General features: G+C 37.6%; 1 protein-coding gene across 1 annotated transcript; it reads left to right on the forward strand.

The window, feature by feature from the left end:
* Positions 1–401: 401 nt before the first annotated feature.
* LOC127641183 (scaffold attachment factor B2-like) lies at positions 402–13,102 on the forward strand. The gene is made up of 21 exons (XM_052123992.1): positions 402–683; positions 1,122–1,209; positions 1,938–2,002; positions 2,095–2,331; positions 2,657–2,710; positions 2,789–2,825; positions 3,556–3,994; positions 4,372–4,418; positions 4,532–4,629; positions 6,302–6,451; positions 6,548–6,627; positions 6,716–6,759; positions 8,501–8,583; positions 8,679–8,824; positions 9,379–9,669; positions 10,002–10,136; positions 10,305–10,347; positions 10,423–10,523; positions 10,707–10,762; positions 12,448–12,502; positions 12,654–13,102. The coding sequence occupies exons 1-21, from the start codon at positions 531–533 to the stop codon at positions 12,772–12,774; spliced, it is 2,523 nt and encodes an 840-aa protein (XP_051979952.1). The 5' UTR covers positions 402–530; the 3' UTR covers positions 12,775–13,102.
* Positions 13,103–22,560: the final 9,458 nt, after the last annotated feature.

Raw genomic sequence — 22,560 nt, forward strand, 5'->3', positions numbered from 1 at the left:
GGCCCCCAAATAAAGATAACGAATATAAATAATGCAAATATGTATTAATATAATACAGTATGTTTGGCCAAAGCTGCTGCTCAGTCAGAAGTACCCCTCCCCCCAACTAAAACCAACAACCAGATTAGGCTGGTTTAAAATTATGTTTTTTCAGTAGAGAAAAATAAGCTATCTTGAATAATATATGTGCGACTCGGAACGTATTTTACCCACTGAAAATGTCAATTACTGTCATATTTTCGAAATATAAAAATGACAAAATATATCAGGCAATACCACAATATTCCCGCGCTTCTGTCAAAACGACCATTGGCGTTGACCATGATGATGCCGTCTTTGCGCATGCGCCAAAAGGAACATGCCCCCTCCCCAGAACTGACGCTTGCGCAGAGCACCAAAGAAATACGCCATTTTGCTTCGAGCGTGAAACGCTGCTAACCGCGCTGCATCAGAAATCCGGTGAGTGTGTGTGCGCGGGGAGAGATATTCGTAATCCAACATCCACCGTAACCTTTTCGAAACCTGAAAGCATGTCAGACTCGTCGACAGCAGATGTGGGATTCGCGGAGGCGGGAGTTCGCAAGTTATCGGAGCTGAGAGTGATCGATCTGAAGGCCGAACTGAAACGCCGAAACCTCGACATCAGCGGAAATAAAAGCCTGCTTTCAGAGAGACTCAAAAAGGTAGAGCTTCAGATATGTCCATATAGCCACAAAATGACTTTTAGACGTTTACAACTCCTGATAGATTGGTATAAAGTAAAAAAAAAAAAAATTACATAAGCAATTGTCTTGCATGGTTTAATGTCACTGGGGTGTACGCAATGCGTGCGGTTTATAGCGTAATCAATCCCTTGATTTTCTGTTGGGAGGTATATGGACGTTTACTTTCAGTTTGGGCTTCTTTTTCATCCTTTTGTTATGCATAAGAACTGTTTTAGATATTAGATTCTCTGCATGTTGTGGTTTGAGTTTAAGGCTTGTATAATATAACTATAAATTAAAATGGGGAGTTCAGAATAAAAAGGATGGGTTGTTGTGAACATGTACACAATAGGGAAATGGATAACGATAAAAGTGTGCTTGATGTATTTATTTACATAACTCTCACTTTCGTTTCAGGCAATTGAAGAAGAGGGCGGCAATCCAGATGAGATTATTGTACACCTTGAAATAACTCCCAAGAAAACACCACGACGAACTCCTAAAGGTAAAATCAAGAGTTTAAACATTGGAATTATCAGATTATTTAAAAATGTTGTTTTCCGGACCTGGGAAAGTCATAGGCACTTGAAGGTGCACTCAGTAATTTTTCCTCATTCATTTCAATACTGTAGGAAATCATGAGCACTCATGTTACAATGAAGACTCCAGTCAAATCAGTAACCTCTTAAAAGCTGTTTTATTCTACATGGAGAGGGTCCGCAAATGGGGGCTGCCATTTTAGAATAGCATGACCAGTCGAATACTACTCACTTAATCTCAGTAACCATCCTGTTATTTGACACGTTCACTCATTGATTGAAATAATTATGACTGATTGTGAATATTACATTTCTACAGTGGCGTCTGACATTGAAAACTATTGATTTTAAATGATGCTGCATCCAAGATGCTAGGTGTCCAGGATGACACAAAGACTAAACTTACTGTGTGCACCTTTAAATCTCAAGTTTCTATAATCCATATACAGTACTACTAGGCCTAAACTTAATTGCAAACCATAAATATACCTAATTTGTGAGGAAATCGTTATTTTGAGTCAGTTATTTTTAATGAATCAGTTTAATTAATGATTCATTAGCAGTCTGAATAATTTGATACATTTTTCACAGTGACAGGTTATGGAAATTCATTGATCAAAAGGTGTGGGAACACTTCAAGTTAGGTGTATCCATTTTATGTTTTGAAATCATAGTTATTCCTTTCTGTCTCTAGGAAAAAGCAAAGACAATGACGAACCTGAAGATTGCACCCTTGAGGAGGACTCTGTTGATGGCCAGGTGATCTCAAATTAAAAGTTCTCAGTGTATTAAATGCATATCAGATTTGTGTTTTGCAGTTTTATCAAAACTAACATCTTCACCTCTTTCAGGACGAATCAGATGCTATTCCAGAGAACCTTCAGGATATGGATATCATGGACATGAGTGTTCTGGATGAAGCCGATATGGGCAATGAAGGTGGGGGCGATGGAGATGAATATGATGATGAGCTTCAAGACACCATGTCGAATGAAGAGAACGCATGCAGTTTAAGGAAAGATGGCATAAATAACGGTGATAAGGCCAATGCCAGTGATGCCGTCATACGCAGATCTGAGTTGGAGGAGGTGAGATAGCGTGTTATAGAGTGCCACACTTTCATTAATTTTCTCCATAGAGATTTTTGAGTTCTTTGGCTACAAATATCATTTCCATCGGAACGGGTACTATAGTGGGTGATCACAGGATTATGGGTAGTGTAGTTCTTAAACGGTAATTTGACTATTAAAAAAATACTTTTTAAATGTTGAAATTGCACTTGTGGATTGATCTCATGGTAGGTCTAGCTTATGGACAACATGAATGGGAATTTTACTTCTGGAACCCTAGTGTTCTTTTAAAACACCACTGATGTTACTGTATTAATTTATATTCAATATTTGCTGCTTCCAGGAAATGGAGACCAATGGTACAAACATGGAGAAAAACAAGGAAGCCACTTGTCAGGTAATCTAGAATGCAATTTGAACATATAGGTTTTAGAAGTGTTTTATGTTTGACTGAATAATTTTATGTCTTTAACAGGAGGATAATGGAGAGGATGGGCGTGAAGATGAAAAAGGTACTGTATGGGGCAGAAATGGCATTAAAGTCAGGGTGAAGTCTTTAAGTTCCATTAGTTTTAATGAACCAGGTAACTCAGGGAAAGAGACTGGAAATCCAAAGTTGATTACTGACTTTCTGCATTGCTGCTAATAGACATAGATGTATTTGTTTAATAATGGTAAAATAACTTATAAAAAATCTTCTTTTGCAAAGAAGTCTCAGATAAGCAGAGAGCCAGTAATCTGTTTCAGTTAGTACGTTAGGTTGGTGTAAATGGTTGTTGCAGATGCCAAGTGTTTCTAGGTTGCTTAAAGAAGACAACGAAGAGAAGATGAGAAGAAATGGATCACACTCAAGCAAAATCGCTGTAGGACTCAAGTTTGTTAATTGGAGTTTTCACTAATGGACCATTTGCTTGATTCTTTTGAATCACATTTCCAATAAAGCAAGCACAAAGCACTTCTTCCGTATCATGGACACTTCAAGTTCTAAACATGCCAACGATGGACACTTGGATCTAGTCGACAACACGCTCTGCTTTGGGGGCAGGTGAACTGAAACAAAATCACCTGTTGTCTGCAAGCTGGTTGCTTGTTCTTGCTTTGGTTTTTCCAGTCTCTTTATAGGGTTTAGCTTGCCTTTGCTTGGGTCACGTCCTAGTGCAGCCTTGCCAGTTCCACGATAACCATTGCATTGTCTCAGAAGTGATTAAACTCTGTGCCATTCTATTCCTGTTAAATCCGTAGAAAGTGAGAAAGTAGCCGGGTCTTGTATATCAGAGCTGATTAAGGAAGACTTCACTGAAGAGCCGACTGAAGTGGAGGAATCTTCAGTCTTGGAGTCTCGCAAAGAGGACAATGTGCACGACCTTTCTAACGCTGAGGATGCCAGCAATTTGGAAGCAGAATCGACATCCTGTGAAGTAGACATTGACACTGCAAAGCAAAACGAAGTTGAATCCACAAGCAACGGCCAAGAAAACGTTCAGGACAATTTGGTGAACACCGAGAGCACTTCCGCTCAGGCCGCTAATGATAATGAAACGAGTTTGCGTGAAATCAAAATCGCAGTTGACTCGGAAAGTGCGTCAAAAGAAGAAGGGGTCGAGGAAAGCAAGAAGACTGAACCTGCTGAGTCTTCAGAAGTCAAAGAGTCCTCTGTACAGGGTGATGATCAGACAAAGAGGTTTGTTGCTTTCTGTCTACTAGAACAATGGCTTTCTGTTTCATTGGCTCCTTTTGTTAACAAGTATGGGTGCTTTTGGGAAGTGTAATCGATTGCGCATTTCGTTTACCATTGGGTCATTTCCCTTGATTTTTTTTTTTTGTTGTTTTTTTTGTTTTTCCCAAAAGTAATTTCCCAGAAATTTGGTTTGCCATCTAAGGCAGTGGTATGTTTCGCCTATTTGGCTTCAATACTCTTTCAAGTCATAGTATCCAAATGTTAAGTCTTTGTTCACTGCCTGAGGTTGTCCTCATTAGGTGGGTATTTGTAATCAACATTGGTGATCGCGTTCAAACCGCCAATTCAATTTCTTACAAGAGCGTTTTCTTTTTCTCTAGTGGTGACGAGGATAAATCAAGCAAGCCAGATTCAAAAGATGAAAAAGGTGGGTGTGCAATGAAAAGTCTTCACTATTGTACATGAAGAATACTTTTGACTTCTCGGGCCAAGCAAAGAGCTAGATATTACTGCTGGACTTTTCTTTTTGGGACCCATTAGGTAGCGCTGGTGCTAGCGGAAGGAACCTTTGGGTCAGTGGACTTTCTTCAACCACCAGAGCGACGGATCTGAAGAATCTGTTCACCAAATATGGCAAGGTCTGTAGTTGAACAAACTACAATTTGGAAAATGTGGTTGATAGGCACTTGTATCTAGGGTTGGGAATCCCTAGGTCTCTTCACAACAAATTCTCATAAGCATGACCTTGTTAATGAATTGGTCAAAAAGACTATTTCAAACGAGACTGTTAAGGCCTATGGTCTACTTCGATTTTCCGTGTGCTGGTCTGTCTCATGGTAGGTCGAGCACTTCGGCTTTTAAAGTATGGTGTTTTGACTGCGTGCTTGTACGGGCGCATTTGACGCAGATTTACTTTGACTGCTTTATGATACTCTTGTAGTACCATAAGGAATGTCTGCCGAAGTCTGTGTATTGTGCTGCTGATTAAATTTGTGTCATGTGTAAAGTACCAAAGTATACTTTGGCCTGTACTCTGCTAATGTGTACTTAAATTTGTGAGTCTTTTTTTCAGTGTAATTACAGACTGGTCATATGATAAATGTGTACTTAAAGATACAAATTTGGAACAGTTTTGTTGTGATAAATTGTAGATCTAAAATGATTATATGTACAATCATTAACCTGTTGATGTGCAATTCCCCTGCACGCAGTGGTGACGTCACTGCTTAAATGTCATTTATAATTTACCGTCTATAAATATAATTAATATTAACATATTATACATTTTTTCAAAGGTCTAAGGGTTCAACATTGATATCCGATCTCTGTTTCATTTCCAGAAACAGCAATTTAGGTATTTGTGCCAGTAGTATATATGAAAATATGTAATATCAAAATGGGACTTCATACCTTTATGAAACCGCGATCGCCAGATGAATCCAGTTCGCCACACTTGGGTCAATTATCCATGACGACATCCATTGAAAAACATCCAATAGCACTTTGTCCATAAAAGTGATATTCTCCATTGTTTACATGAGATCTTGCCTGAAAGAATTACCCTTCGTCATCGTTCTTTAACAAAATATGCAACCTGTGCACCATTCATGTTGTAAAACTGTATATTATCTTATATATTAGTCTCGTAAACAAAATGAGCCTGGCTATTCTTTTTTTGAGAATGCCGCATTTAAAAAAAAAAAAAATTATTCTTAAAGCCAAGCAGTGCAGTCAGATTTTGTGTTGTCTTGAAAGGCGGAGCCTTAATTTTAAACTGTACACCGGCATGCATTTTACAGAGTAAAAAAGCTTGCAGGATCCTAATTTTTTTGATAGATCATCTTCAAATTTGAAACGTAAGTATTTGTAGTTTTTCATAATTGTATTTCTGGGTTGCCTTGGCACTTTTATTATTGTTTTTTTTAGATTATAAAAACGTGTTCAGCACAAAATATTTCCATTACTATAAACTTCAGCTTCTCTAACTTTAAAACATAACAACATATATTAATTCTGAAACTTGGGAAATAAAGCCCAAAGTGTCTTCTTTCAAAAGATACTACAACTGTGTCCATACTCCAAAGGGTCCGGTTTAAGGATCCAACCATTTAAGTGCAGGTATGTAATTTTCATGGTTTGTGCTCAAAAAGGGGGTGCGTATCAACAGGTTAAAGAACCAGAGCTTCAATCAGAATCTTTACATTCCTTAAGATTCCCATTCCAACTGCTAAATGTGCAATGGAGGAACATTTTTATGTTGTGCTAGTTTTTACAATGTCCTGATACCCACAAATGTGTTCTTTTTAACAGGTTATTGGTGCTAAAGTAGTAACAAACGCCCGAAGCCCAGGAGCTCGCTGCTATGGATTTGTCACTATGTGTTCTACTGAGGAGGCCACCAAGTGCATCAGTCATCTGCACAGAACAGAATTGCATGGCAGAATGATATCAGTTGAAAGAGTATGTGATATTTTTTGGGTGATATGGTGACTGTTAGCATTATTGTTGATATAGTCTAGAGTCACATTCAACTGATTGATCTATATCTTCATTTAGGCAAAGAATGAACCAGCCGGAAAGAAGCCTGACAAAGGTGATGAAGATAAAAATGCTGGCAGTGACTCCAAGACTGAGAAGTTAGTCATACTTCAACTCTGGTATTTATATAAACCTTTGCATGCATAATAACTGTAAAATACTCATGATAGAGTTACGTCTTTACAGGTCTGAGAACAAGGATGAGAAGACTGAAAGCTCGGATGGCAAAGGTAATAAGCTTTCATCCAACCTTGTTAGTACCTAGGGTTGCAACGGTATGAGATTTTCACGGTATGATAAGTCTCAGAAAATATTACGGTATACGGTATCACACAATTACTATTATCAGTGAAAACGGAAGGGTTATTTTATTTATCTATTTATTTTTGAGCAAACACTTTTATTATAATTGAAACTTGAAACCATTTGTTTGATTGAAATATGTGTAAAAAAAAAAAGAATTCTAAACCTGATTAAAAAATAGTATGTAACTATAACATGTTATAACTAAAGCATGTTAGCATAGCATGTTAAATTAACTACTAAATGAAAAATAACATCAGCTGTGAGCTTTTAAAGTAATGTCCTATAAATATTAACCGTTAACACTGTAGGTGCGTGACAATGAGGCCAGACTGCTCCTGTCTGTACCTTTAACTCAGAGCTTCTCAACTGGTTTTGCTTCAGGACAGAGTTTACATTGGACATCAAGTGTCGACCTGCCATAGATTAAACATAACCTGTATTTAATGTATCCTGTGTTGCATTTCCTTTTATGTTGTATAGTTTTGTTCATGGTTTTCCAGTACAAGGACATGCATCAAGCGTCATTATTTTTGTTGATTATGTCAACAACAAAATCTACAGGAAGTTTCTCTCCCCCTTATAAAAATTGAAGAGCATATTTACTTATGAGCCCATTATTATCCCATTTGTTACCTAATATTACATATTTTTATACACCTATTACACAGAAGGAAAGGCTCCTCATTACCATGGTTAGGTCAGTGTGCTAGTCTTAAATAATAGTTATAATATTAATAAATTAATGTATTTATGAAAAATAAATACTAGCTGAAACACATCTTGAAACTTTAACTACAACTGCCATTGTTGATATAAAATGAGGTCTAATAGATTCTACCTTTTTAGATTTTCATATGAAACTAAGATTTTGTCAAAATTTAACAGTTACGTTTACTCATGTAAAATCCTGAAACAAATTTGTAAAGGTGATGGTGTTTTTTTTTTTTTTGTGCATAGCGCTGTGTTGTTCTTTTCCTCAAGTGCTGTTTGGCATGTCAGGGCTGCTATTGTTTGAAAGGTTCGAATTGACAATCTCGTAACACTTTAAACTAGAAAAGTCTCGCTAGAATTGAAATTGGTCACAGTTTTGATGTTTGCGCTCCGCAATATAGAGGGAAGCTCAGTTGTTGAACACGCGCGCCAGAGAGAAGAGCAGATCATTAGCGCGAGCTCATTACACTCGCGAAAGTGCAGATGAGAAGTCTTTAGCTGTTTGCGAGATTATCATTAAATCTGCCTCGGCAGATAAATACTCGATCACTTGGGCGGCCGCAAAAATATCTTCAATGGGAGAAGTTACCATGGCATTGTTATTTCCCTGCTGTCCGTGACCCAATCCAAATAGACCAGTTGAGAAACACTGCTTTAACTCACACACTCATGTCAGACCTCCTCGCCTTGCTTCTCTCTGACATCTGCTGCGTGTGCGTGTGTGTGGCGCAAGTTGACGAGTCTGACAGACAGTCGAGAAGGAAAGGAGATAAGCATGTGAGAATCTCTGTCCGGTTGCATTTTTTTCTCAATACCGTAGAAATGCAAATGTGCATGGTATGATAACTGTCAATTTTCAAACCGTGGTATACCGTGAAACTCTGCAACCCTATTAGTACCCTAAGTAAATTGCCATGGTACACAAGTCTTCATGGTTCATCCTTGCCATTACAGAGCAAGGTGGAGAAAGGACTGTCGTGATGGACCAGTCAAAAGGAGAGCCAGTTATTAGCGTGAAAACCAAAAGCAAAGAGCGAGTATGTTTAGTGGCTTCAACTGTTTTGACTTCCTCATTCACCATCTTTTAATATGGTTTTCATGTGTTGTTAAAACAATTTTGTGTTGGTCGCAGAGCACCAAGAGTCGTGACCGCACGTCCTCCAGCAAAGAGAGGAAGGACATTTTGTCCTTTGATCAGATCAAAGAACAGCGAGAGAGGGAACGCCAGAGGCAGAAAGAACGAGAGATCAGAGAGGTAGAGAGACGCAAACATTCTGGGTAAGTTTTACACTGATTTGTCATACAAAAATAACAAACTAATGTAGCTGTAAATGATGCGCAGCCTACTTTTTTGTTTTATATTTGTTGCTTTTTGCTTTCAGAACAAAACATGATGTAAATAAGACATGATTCTAAAAAGAAAACTGCATTAAACGATTAAGAGTAAAAATAAACTCATCGGGGGTTCCAAGTCTGATTTAAAATATACATGACACCTGGAAATAAAGTTCCAGTATTTTGAAAAATGTATGACATTTCACACAATTTATTGGTTACTAATTAAAAATGTGATTTTAACGTTTTCTGCTTCCACTCATGTGCTCTGTACAATAATTGACATTGGAAAACAATGACGTTAAGAAACTGAAAACCTTCAGTTTGTGTGGACATGGCCTTAAATGGAAATGCTTTAACAACTTAAATTGTTTTGATTACTTTTTGCTAATCTGTTATAAATGTAGATACAAATAGATTGTGGTCTAGTGTCTTGATTTAAAATAAAACCATTCTCCAACTAAATTCCCATCCATTTTATTCTTTTAACATCGCAGCGACCGCGATAGCCGTTTGGAGCGTGAACGCATACGTCTCTTCCGGCAGCGGGAGGAGAAAGACAGACTGTTGAGGCGGCGCAACTGGCTAGAGGTGGAGAAGCAGAGGCTGGATGCTGACCGTATGGAGCGTGAGTTCCTGGAACGTGAGCGCCTCCGTGTGGAGTTTGAGCGCCGGCGCGAGCAGGAGCGCATTCATCGTGAGAGGGAGGAGCTGCGGCGGCAGCAGGAGCAACTGCGCTTCGAACAGGACCGACGTCCCATCAAGAGGCCATATGACATGGATGGCAGGTATGTCAGAAATGGTTGGTGCTAGTGACAAACCAATTTATCTGCCGATATTTGGCCATTTTGAGATTATCAGCATGGGGTGATAACTATGGCCAACAGACGTCATCAGTTCCTAAATTCATTGACAGCCTTGCTAATGAATATTGTACATTTTCGGTTTTATAATACATTTTCCTTGTGACTTGAGAGTAAATGTTATTTGTTAATGATATTGGGATCAGCTTCAACCACTCAAAAAAAAAAAAAGGTTGGCAAGAGGGATCGCTGAAGTCCTACATTTCCCAAAGAGACACAAGAAATGGTAGCCCATAATTTTGTTTGTATTTTTACAGAAAAGACGACTGGCAAGTGAAGAGATTGAACATGGACGATCGCTATGGAAGGTCAGATTTTGGACGGCAAGACCGATACCAAGACTTTGACCATAGAGATCGCAGCCGCCATCAGGATGACATGATGGTGGACAGGTAATACCGAATTCTTGTTTCCAAGCTCTCAGTTCTTTGAAGACACACATCTACTTGTTTGATGTCACCCAGTGATTCAACTTCTGTTTATGCATTTGACTACAGATTTTTTTTATCGTACACCAATATATACTATAGTAATTTTAAATTATGTTCCCTAATGAACAGGAGAGAGAACAGAGGTGGGTTGTCAGGGGACAGAGACAGTCAGGTAAGAAAAGTCCCTTGTAGATATTAATTTACTTGTTCTAGTATTGGACCTTGTCTGATCTTTTTCTATCCACAGCACTTGTCTGATCGGGACAGGCACGGCAGGGACAATCGTGATAATTGGGGTGCCAGCTATGAGAAACGTGTATTGAATGCTACAAGGCCAGTGCCTGGAAGGTAAGTCAGTTTGTCAGGTCTAATAGCCATATGTGGTTTCCTGTGATTTCAGATTTATCTGCACTTACTGCCAAAGTTAGACTATCCACATTCCTAAAATCATACGTATCTCCGCTTAATAAATTGCATTGTTACTGGAATGTGAGCAATGACCTTTGTTGTGGTAATGCCTCTTGTTTACAGTCGTGACAGAGACTGGGAACCTGGGCGTAAAATAGACGGGGACAGAAACTGGCAAGGTTTGTCCAACACACATCAGTTAAAGCGATTGTTCTCCCAAAATAAAAATTCTCCCTTATTAAATACAGGTGAAACTCGAAAAATTAGAATATCGTGCAAAAGTTCATTAATTTCAGTAATTCAACTTAAAAGGTGAAACTAATATATTATATAGACTCATTACAAGCAAAGTAAGATATTTCAAGCCTTTATTTGATATAATTTTGATGATTATGGCTTACAGCTTATGAAAACCCCAAATTCAGAATCTCAGAAAATTAGAATATTGTGAAAAGGTTCAGTATTGTAGGCTCAAAGTGTCACACTCTAATCAGCTAAACACCTGCAAAGGGTTCCTGAGCCTTTAAATGGTCTCTCAGTCTGGTTCAGTTGAATTCACAATCATGGGGAAGACTGCTGACCTGACAGTTGTGCAGAAAACCATCATTGACACCCTCCACAAGGAGGGAAAGCCTCAAAAGGTAATTGCAAAAGAAGTTGGATGTTCTCAAAGTGCTGTATCAAAGCACATTAATAGAAAGTTAAGTGGAAGGGAAAAGTGTGGAAGAAAAAGGTGCACAAGCAGCAGGGATGACCGTAGCCTGGAGAGGATTGTCAGGAAAAGGCCATTCAAATGTGTGGGGAGCTTCACAAGGAGTGGACTGAGGCTGGAGTTACTGCATCAAGAGCCACCACACACAGACGGGTCCTGGACATGGGCTTCAAATGTCAAACGCCTTACCTGGGCTAAAGAAAAAAAGAACTGGTCTGTTGCTCAGTGGTCCAAAGTCCTCTTTTCTGATGAGAGCAAATTTTGCATCTCATTTGGAAACCGAGGTCCCAGAGTCTGGAGGAAGAATGGAGAGGCACACAATCCAAGATGCTTGAAGTCCAGTGTGAAGTTTCCACAGTCTGTGTTGGTTTGGGGAGCCATGTCATCGGCTGGTGTTGGTCCACTGTGCTTTATTAAGTCCAGAGTCAACGCAGCCATCTACCGGGACATTTTAGAGCACTTCATGCTTCCTTCAGCAGACAAGCTTTATGGAGATGCTGACTTCATTTTCCAGCAGGACTTGGCACCTGCCCACACTTCCAAAAGTACCAAAACCTGGTTCAATGACCATGGTATTACTGTGCTTGATTGGCCAGCAAACTCGCCTGACCTGAACCCCATAGAGAATCTATGGGGCATTGCCAAGAGAAAGATGAGAGACATGAGACCAAACAATGCAGAAGAGCTGAAGGCCGCTATTGAAGCATCTTGGTCTTCCATAACACCTCAGCAGTGCCACAGGCTGATAGCGTCCATGCCACGCCGCATTGAGGCAGTAATTAATGCAAAGGGGCCCAAACCAAGTACTGAGTACATATGCATGATTATACTTTTCAGAGGGCCGACATTTCTGTATTTAAAATCCTTTTTTTATTGATTTCATGTAATATTCTAATTTTCTGAGATTCTGAATTTGGGGTTTTCATAAGCTGTAAGCCATAATCATCAAAATTATATCAAATAAAGGCTTGAAATATCTTACTTTGCTTGTAATGAGTCTATATAATATATTAGTTTCACCTTTTATGTTGAATTACTGAAATTAATGAACTTTTGCACGATATTCTAATTTTTCGAGTTTCACCTGTATGCCTGGAAGTTCCAAGATATCATATATTGTCCTCTCTAAATATATATTTACTTGCTTTTTAGGAGCCGACCGAGGTGTTCCAGGACCAGGTCACATTGCACGAGGAGGAATGGCAAGGTATTTTATGATTTGGTAGATTTTTTTATTTTTTTTTCCTCTGGATTTTATGCTACTAAATGGATTTTATGGGAGAATAATTGCATCAAAGCTTCTTGAAAGTTCAGTTTAAAGTTTGTATTTACCATAAGGCTGTTTGTCTGCTCCTTAGCCGGGGCGGGTACTTGCCAACGGGGGCATCTCAGTCTCTCTCTGGAGCCTTAAACCGACCGAACCAGATAATCCAGGGCAGTGGGATGCAAGGAGGCGGAGCCTTTGGTCGACGCTACTAACTTAAAACCTCTTCCCTTGTGTCTTGTACACTTTGCAGCTTGTACATTGCCGATCGAGCTTTGTAATTGTATTTTATAAGTCCACTTTTCTTTTCATTGTGTTAAGGCAAAGAGAAAATTGATTACGTTGTGTAAAGATAGTGTTTGAGATTTTATTTTGATCCCCCCTCCATTCCACATCTTGATAGATTTTAGTCTTTTTTTCTGTTTTGTGTAACACATGGTGAATGCTCAGGAATGTTTGCAGAAATTAAACCTGTCCTAAAACTATGAACTTGTTGATGTTCACTTTTTGATTGTGCTTCAATAAAATTGTGGAGTTTTCTTTGAGTGATCATTGTCCATGATAATATTTTTTTGCCACTAGTTGGTGCTCTTAGTCCACGAACAAACACTGCAATTGATGGAAAACAGAATTGAGGTATAATGGCAGAAGTCAGAACATGCACATGATGGAAAAAACTCAAAAGCAAAAATGTTTAGAGATTTTTACTTTATGAAAATAATCTGAGAGGGTACTTTGTAAAACTGTCTTCCACGATGCTAGGGGTGCTATATGTTGCTCATGAAACAATTTGATGTATCATTCGTGTCTGACGATCATCTCTGTAGTCTTGGCTATGGATTTTCTCACTGCTATTAACAGAATTAGATAATATCTGCTGTATTACAAAAGCGTGTAATAGACTGGAATTATGTCCACCTGCTGCTTGACAAAATTTATTCTGAAAAATGTATTATTCAGAACGTAGTTTACAAATAGCATATGAGGATTGTGGCTTTTAATCCAATGTGCTCTTATGAGTTCTCCAGTTCTTTATTAATAGAAGCACTTCCATGATTTCAAATGTCACGTTTAGGCAATCAAAAGGTCACTCATTGTGCAAGTTTAATCATGAGATTATTAGGTCACTAATAATAACCCCCATCTTCCCATTTCATACAAAAACCCAGTGTCCAAATTAGAAAAAAATCCTGAATGATTAATTTTGGTGTGTATCCTCAAAGAACGTGATAGATCATATAATTCATATTGTATATATTAGGTGCTATGTTGTCCCAACTCTGCATTTTCTCTTACTATGAACTGGTTTAATCAGTGAGTGTGTTTACAAGCACAGCAATACGCTAATAACTACCCAAAATCACCTAACTAAAAAGATACAACACTGCAAGAAAGCTGTTTAAATATGGTTTGAAATAATCTGATTATTTTCTGCTTTTAATGTGTACAAGTAAACAGGCTTGCACACATTGGATAAACCGGTAAGAACGCCTGTTTACATACAGCGGGGAATTGGTGTAATGGTCAAAAATCTGTTTTAAGACCTTATCCAATAAAGGAAAGCTGGTTAAGGCATTTACTTGACCGTACACGCCATTTTATGAAGCATAATCTTGTTAGATTGTGCGTGTTAATTCGTTCGATTATCAAAAACTACAGGGGATGTTGTGCATTTATTTGCCATTGTAATTTGGGATTTGTTTAATAAAGCCATAATGATTCAAATGTCCTGAAGGTTTTCAATAGCAAGTATGTAACTAGGCCAAATGGTCTTATGTTGAGTGGAAAAGGTTTAAATTTAAGAATTGGCCATTGAAAATCCCATATTTAGTCTATTGATCTGAATACTGAGGGAAAGGCACGTGCTCCCCAATGTCTAGGAGGTTGTGACCCTCTTCAAGAGTAGTTATCAAAAAAGATATCAATGATAAAATAAACTAACCCAATTCAAATGATCAGTGTGGTTTAAAAGACCTAAGGAGCATTGGTTTTCCTTGGAAAAACTATTGGTTTGGCTCCATTGGTCTTCAGTGACTCATAACAGATGACATCCTGGGAGGTGGAGAATTTGGTGTCTGATGTTTCAGTTCTACCGTATCCTAAAGTAACCTCTGCCCAAATTGAACGATGTCACAAACTTAGAACATGTCTTACACTACTGGCCAATCACATCCAGGAAGAAGGGTTTGGGGGGTGGAGTCAAGCTCAGATTTACATGCCCAGAAAGGCTTGGACGCCATAAAACTTTCAACATTTTAAAAATGTTCTTCATCAAGATGTTGAAATGTGCCAAGGGAGTCTTCATAAATGCATGCACCCTACAATTCAATCAGAGCTACAGTATTTTCCAACAACTGCTGGTTGTCTTCAGTCATAATTACATTGCTCATTGTTTCAAGTCTAAACGATGTTCGGCTGTTTACACTGGCACATATTCACTTCTGCAAATACTTTGACACAGATGGTCCAAGATGTTTGGAGCAGAACCTGAGCAGAGCTGGAATTTCAATTACTATACCATACACCCAAGACAATTTTTGTTCTTGCTTGCGTTCAACTAAACAATTGAATTTTTTGGACATTTCCCAGCAGAAAAATTCCACTTTGAAACCTCGACAGAACATGAATGTGGGGGACCAATTTTTCTGTCAGAATAATTTCATTGTACTACCCCAACCCAATACCAAACATTACAACAGAAAAGCAGAGCACAAACCTGTACAACGTGTCTCTCTAAGCAGAACTCATTAAGTATTCCTAATAAACGTTATGAATTGCATCCAAATTGTGTTCATTATACAAGTCTGAATATGCCACATTATAGTTCAGACATGTTAAACCAAAAACATTCCTCTCTCTCGATGTATGTTCCAAGCTCCAAGTGAGCTAGGTTTGCTGATTTATGTTTTATCTAGAGGACATTTCACAGGTAAGACATCATTGATGCATTTTGTCTTGCAGATGGTAGAGTTTATCTGACCCCACAGAAAGGAAATTTGTCTAGATTATTGAAACTATTTTGGAATAGTTTGCACAGGATCTCTTGACTGAACTTGTCTTCTCAAAAACTGTTCTCTCAAATGCAGAAATAAGTAACTTCAGTCATTGGTGCTTAAATAGTAGTGCATGCTAAGGCAAGTTTTACTGATTCTATTGGTCATATTTAAGGTTATGGATTGGAGCAAACCCTTAACCATAAGTGTTAAACATCAGCTTGTAATATGCAACATTTCTACTTAGAAAATGACGGATACCACAGATTGTGTGGCTTGTGAAGAACAGATGTGCTACTACTATTCTAAGGAGGTTTTGACTATTTAATTTCATCTAGTAGACCATTAAACAGGTGGAATATCAATAGATTTACATTGAAGGAGGGACTCGAGCCATATATTGGAACCAGAACATTATTGAGACTTGGGGGTGGGTGTTTCTGGGCTATAGCCTACAGCCTTTTTATCCATTTTTCTTTGGATACAAGCTTCTGATGAAATGTCCATGTGTATTTTACTCTAGACGGATAGATACATACATAATGTATATATATGGAAATGTTATGGATAGACTTTTTGATAGCCAGTTCTTTCATTTGAACTGATTGTTGTCGTTTCTTAATTTTGCAAAATCTTTAAAAGACATCAGCTAGTACATAAAACACTATGAAGGTCTGTCTTATGACAGAGAGCAACTAAAAGAACACCAGCACATCAAACGGGAAACTCATCTGAGTAATCAAGAGCTTCATCTAGACATCAAAGCCTTTCAGATGCACTGAAATCCATGACTTTTCAGGCTTAAGATGTTCAGACATCTGCACAATGACCACACAGCACTTTCTTGTATAACTTTTTGAAACTGGGCTGTTGCAGTTTATTTCACTTGCATCTCAAACAAGATGTTGATGGCTTTACAAAAGATTTCAAGATCCAGTCAGAAGATGAAACTCAGATGGGGATCTCTCTCACATATACTAGATGGTGGATCGTGTTAAAACATTTATGACCATGATTTTGGCCACTGTTATTTTGCCAAGTAGGACATGTTCTTAAACAACATCACTATCAAACCAGAATCACAATGTAGGGTTGGTCTTAGAGCTGGAAAAACATTCTTATATAGCCCTATAAACCCTTATAAAAAATCTTGTAAAAATGTCATTAAAAATTTTAGGGGCAGGTCATGGGTTAGGTTTGGGACTAAGGTTAAGTCTATGTTTGTTTGACAGGAATGTTGTTTCAGGATCAGCAAAAATATGTTGATCCATGAACACGTCTTAGGTCAATTGCACACTGTGGTATTTTTACACCTCTTTACAATCGTTTTTTGTCAGACTGTACGATATGATGCTAGTAAGATCTTGGGTAAAAGCAATGGCACAACGCAACATTATGTACACAACTGCTTCGCAAAATTTCTGACATTGTCAGAACTTTGTTAGACGCTATCGCAGAGCAGTAATTCGGCCATTGGTGAACATGTGACACTAAGCCATCAAAGATGGCTGCTTTTGCCCTATGACAAAATATTTCAGTGATAACCTGCCTTTAGTTAGCAAATCACAGTTACAATAGTCACAAGCTCTTTGACCAAATGTCACAATAACATTTCTACAATAACACTGGTCTCATAGATGAGAATAAATCATCGTGACGGTTCCGTTCTTGAGGGTCAGTTTGAAGGTTCCATGACAACAGCCAATGGCACATTCTACATCAAGCCCATTTACAGATTTACAACTGTCAAACACTTCACCATTCCATCATTTATCATGAGGATGATGTGGGTAAGTGATGAAAATTGTAATTCTTTCCTCAGTGGGAGTAAACTGTGATTTAGTCTAAGCAAAATATACAATTTAAAGCAAACCCTGCAATTTAAACTGGTCTATTCCAATGTGTTAGTTTGAGAATAGCTTGTAATTGGAAATATTTTGTGTATCTTTTTTGCAAGTAAACGAGGAGTTTGATTTTTTTTTTAATTATTTTACAGATATTTATTTATCCCTGAACTTTCTTAATAAGTGTTGATAGGAAACTACTAAGAACATAAATGTTAAAAATAGATTAACTTTAAAGTCAACGTAATTCTGTATTGTGAAAACGGGTTATTCCCCCCCAAAAAAGAAAATAATTTTAGGGTGGGTAGGGCTGTCAATTGATTAAAATTTGGCAGATGTGGTGCAGACCCTGGTGCAAATAAAGGTAGAGGATTTTTACACCCTAGTGCAAATAGTGGCAAATATTATTTGCACCTCAAGCCTGGTACAAATAATGGTAGATGCTCTTTGTCCCCCAGTGCAAATATTTGCAGATACTATTTGCACCCCCTAATTAAATACTAACAGTATCTGGAGCCCCACAGACTTCCTACACCCACACTCACACCCACCCCTACCCCTAAACCTAACCCTAAACTTCCTTTAACAAAGATAACATGGTTTTACCACAGTAGCCAAAGTATTACTATGGTATTTTTTAATTATATCCAAATTATATTGCGATCAATGATGAATCAATATTTGGTTGCATAAACACAGCATTTTTAGGTGGCTGTGTCAAGTTAAATGTAGTTTGAAACTTGAGAACATTTCTCGGAATTGCACTCTATTGTGTTCAGCTATGTTTGAACACAAAAACGTGTTCTCATCTTGTGCTGTCACTAGTGTCAAGCAGCAAGCCTGAGTTTGTTTGTCATCTGTACAGCTGGAGTTTTGCTTACTGCTCCCTGCTGAAAGCATGTGGTATTTCAGAATTTAAATATTCCATAGTATGGACCGAGGACATGATTAATTGCATAGTTTTTTATGCATTATGTTTTATATAAGTAATCACACATGTTGACTTTAAATGCTTAGTTATGTTCACAGTTCTTTGGTCTGGGAGAAAGCTCAAATTAGCTCAAATACTGGAGCATTATGACAGTTTTGAAAGTGAGATTGTACTTCTGAAGGTGGCGTTGTTGCTATTCTATTAAATTTATTTTTGTTTAAACATGCACAGTGTGCTTTTAACTTTTATTTATTTTTATTGCAGTTCAATAGGAGCAGTGTAGTTAAATAAATATTCCACGTTCAATACATCGAAATATTATTTCGATTCATCCCTCTTTTTCTTAAAAAGAAAGCAAAAAATGGAGGTTACAGTTACTTACAATGGAAGGATTTTTGGAGGCTTTAAAAGGTAGAAATGAAAGCTTATAATTTCATAAAAGTTTCTTTTAAAAGTCATGTATTATTTGAGCTGTAAAGTTGTTTAAAATTTTATTTTTACAGTCATTTAAGGGTTTTAGGATTTGTTGACATTACATCATAATGACAACTAAGTTGTAAAATATTATTTTACTACACAGAGGTTATTAAGTTGGTAAGTGATTTTATCACTCTAAAATAATGTTTACATCCATATCGTTTGTGTCTTGTGGCTATACTTTTGGAAAAGTGAGACATTTTCAATGTTCAAAATTGGCCCCCATTCATTGTTTTAAGTGCCATGTCTGGGCAAGTCCACCAGGATTAAAGATGACTGCCATGTAGTGTAAGGTAACATCAAAAATGTGATTTTCCTGAGACCTTGAAATAAACAGACAGTTTTAGGATTTTTAAACATTTAAAACAAAGATAAAGTTATGTTATTTAAGATTCTCTACCTTTTCAAGGTAACAAATCCAATTTAAGCTAATTTGTGACATTGATCATGTTAACTCCATTGTTATGTGCATGCTTTCATTACAGTTAAAAAGATTCAGTTCAACTTCTCATTCATGTTGTAATGCTTATAAAATAATTTGTAATAAAACTAATTATTAAAAGCATTTTTACTAGTGTACCTGACTGTATGCACGTAAGAGCTGTTGCAAAAACATAATTTTGATGCAATTATCAGTGTTTTCAATGTCTTATTATTTCTTTCTTCTTTCTAGGGTAAAAAAAAAAAACAATCTAAAAAAATATATGTGTCTGTATAGTCTGTGTATATTGTTGGTCATGTGATCTCGTGGCTGCAGTCACACCATGCCCATGTGGCAACAAGGTTACTCTAGGGCATTTCCCATGGCTCCAGAAGCCATACTAGTTATTCATATACACTGAAAGTTCATCACTAGAGTGTATGACATGTTTTGCAATGCACACTATGTAATTTTTAGGCGCTCAATTCATGTACCTTCAAATCAATCTCATTCAGTCGAATTACTGACAAGCGGCATCCGAAACACGTTTATTCCATCCTTCCATCATTTTTGTTCTAGAATTAAACGTTTTCTTCACTGACGGTTAGGTTTAGAGTTAAAGTTTGCGTAAAATATGCAATCCTGTTGACTGTATGGCATTATTTATAGCAAAAAATACAACTCGCTTTTGGCGCCACTCTGTGGACATTTCACTTGGAAACCTGAGCTCACATGTGCCCATACGTTCAATAACACTTCCAGCTTCAGCCACTGGGGGCAGTGGTTACATTTTCGGTAGTACAGACCGATTCCAGCAAAACGTTCGACCTTCTATTGCCAAATTTACTGCCTGTATAAACAATATAAGGAACTGTCATTTGCAGCCATTAACGGATTTCCTGTTCAAGTCGCATGGTGATTAAATGTTGAGTTTTACAAATCGAATCTATTGCTTATATGTGTCTGATTTCTTTCTTTCTGGACAATCCAGCAGTTATTTTGCCATCTGGATGTTAAAATTAACAGGAAGAGGGTCAGCTTTGATTAGATTTTACTGCTGTGCAAAGGAAATAATCAATCAGCACCAACCGCCCGAGCGACACAAACGTAAACAATCAAATTGGGCTGCAATTGCCAAGTCATTGCGATTGAATTTCATTATCAATTCTTTGCCATATCTTAGTTTACTTTTAGCTCAACTGATAGTGTCAGAATACCAAGTCATGGATTCGATTCCCAGGGAAACCACAAAATTATCAAATGTATACCTTGAATGCTTTTATAGCGTTATACATGTTTTTTTCCGATAAAAAACTAAACTACAAAATCTGTTTCTCAGTTTAGTCATGTGGTCTTTGATTCTACAAGTGCTTTCTTGGATAAAGAATTCATTTTAATTTCCGCCTCCCTCCGGTGTGTATTGTTTCTCAATAAATTAATTCATATTTTGTATTAAACAATCCCCAAAACCTTTTTGCCCTGGTCTCCACATGTGCAACTACTTGAAAGAGAGGCACGCAGGATGAAGCCAAAATCTGGAAGTAATCCCATCAATGGGTCAATGCCCGACTTTAACCCATGCTTCTCACATGCTCCTCTCTACCCATAGCCACAGATCTAGGAACAACTCCACCATCCTCTGTGTTTACAGAAATTAATATGATCATAATCCAAAGCATGATCCGAGACCAGATGTGGGACTTATTTACATTGGAGGATTCCTATTGGTTGGCTCCCACGCACCAGAATGGTGTGATACAATCACGTTGCTTAAAGTTAGAGGAACAACCTGACATTTACTCCCTACTAAACTCCCATTCATTTTATACACACTTGTAGGTAAAACTTAACCAGGTTTTGTGGATATAAATCATGTGAATATGCATGGCATTCTAGAAAAAGCTTGTATTTTTTCAGCAAACAATTTCAAATTAATGTTTAATCTGATTTAGTTATTGTGTAATTTTTAAACTGGGTCTGCATACAGAGTTTGAAATAATTTGTCATGCAAAACTTTTCCTTTCGTTTTTGATAATCATTTACCTTAAGCTTTAAGGTCACACAGTCTAAGTTGCCCTACATTTTTGTGTCTGGTTTGGGTCAGCATATATCTGTCTGCAAACCATTAGTACAACTAGACCAAACATCATCCTGATACAACTGTAGCTGATAGAAGTTTTAAGGCTGCATCATCTTTCTTTTAAAGTAGAATATTAAATCAGCATAATCATCTTGTTTTTCAGGAACATAATTTGCGGAAAAGATTTTAGGAGCATTATAACTTTTAAAGGAGTTAGGTTTATCCAATTTAAATTTCAAGGTTAACTTTGATACTCAAATAATAATAATACAAAGAGAAAAATAGTATCAGAATGGCCTTTAACAGTCAATGGTCGATTTGTAAAAATGTTTTAAGTAGGATTGTTGGGTTAGTTAAAAGTGTAATTCTCCAGCTTGGATATTTCACCACTGTTTTATTATAGAAATGTTATGGGGTTACAAATATATATTACAAAACTGTGCACATTTAGAGAAATATTGATGGGTTCTCTTTATTTAAACAATTATTTAGAAAGAATTGTCATTCCTGTGCCTTTTACACCAAATTATTCAATCTGCAACACTAAAGGGCTGTACTCTCATATAGCATGTGTTAACATGCATTCAGAAAGGGGGAGGCTGCTTGTATGATTTGTCATGTTAAATAGGACATTAGAAAAATTCCATTATGTATACCATTATGTATATCCAAGCCACATCAGTTACTTGCTGGGGTACCTCAGGGATCAGTGCTTGGGCCACTTCTCTTCTCCATATACACAACATCACGTGGACCATCATTCAGTCACATGGTTTCTCTTACCACTGCTACGCTGATGACACTCAACTCTACTTGTCTTTCCAGCCCAACGACACCACAGTGACTGCTCGAATCTCTGCCTGTCTGGCAGACATCTCAGCCTGTATGAAGGAACACCACCTGCAACTCAACCCAGCCAAAACTGAACTCCTTGTCTTTCCAGCCAACCTTGCTGTTGAACACAGCATTTACATTACATTTTACATTTAGGCATTTGGCCGACGCTATAGTGCACTTATTATAGGGACAATACCCCCGGAGCAACCTGGAGTTAAGTGCCTTGCTCAAGGACACAATGGTGGTGGCTGTGGGGATCAAACTGACAACCTTCTGTTTACCAGTTTAGTGCTTTAACCCACTACGCCACCACCACTCCATAACAACATCACTGTGCAGCTGGGTTCAACTACAGTATCGCCTTCCAAAATGGTCAGAAATCTAGGGTAACCATCGATAACAAGCTAAATTTCACAGA

Source organism: Xyrauchen texanus, chromosome 50 (assembly GCF_025860055.1).
Source record: "Xyrauchen texanus isolate HMW12.3.18 chromosome 50, RBS_HiC_50CHRs, whole genome shotgun sequence".
In the NCBI taxonomy this organism is placed as follows: Eukaryota; Metazoa; Chordata; class Actinopteri; order Cypriniformes; family Catostomidae; genus Xyrauchen; species Xyrauchen texanus.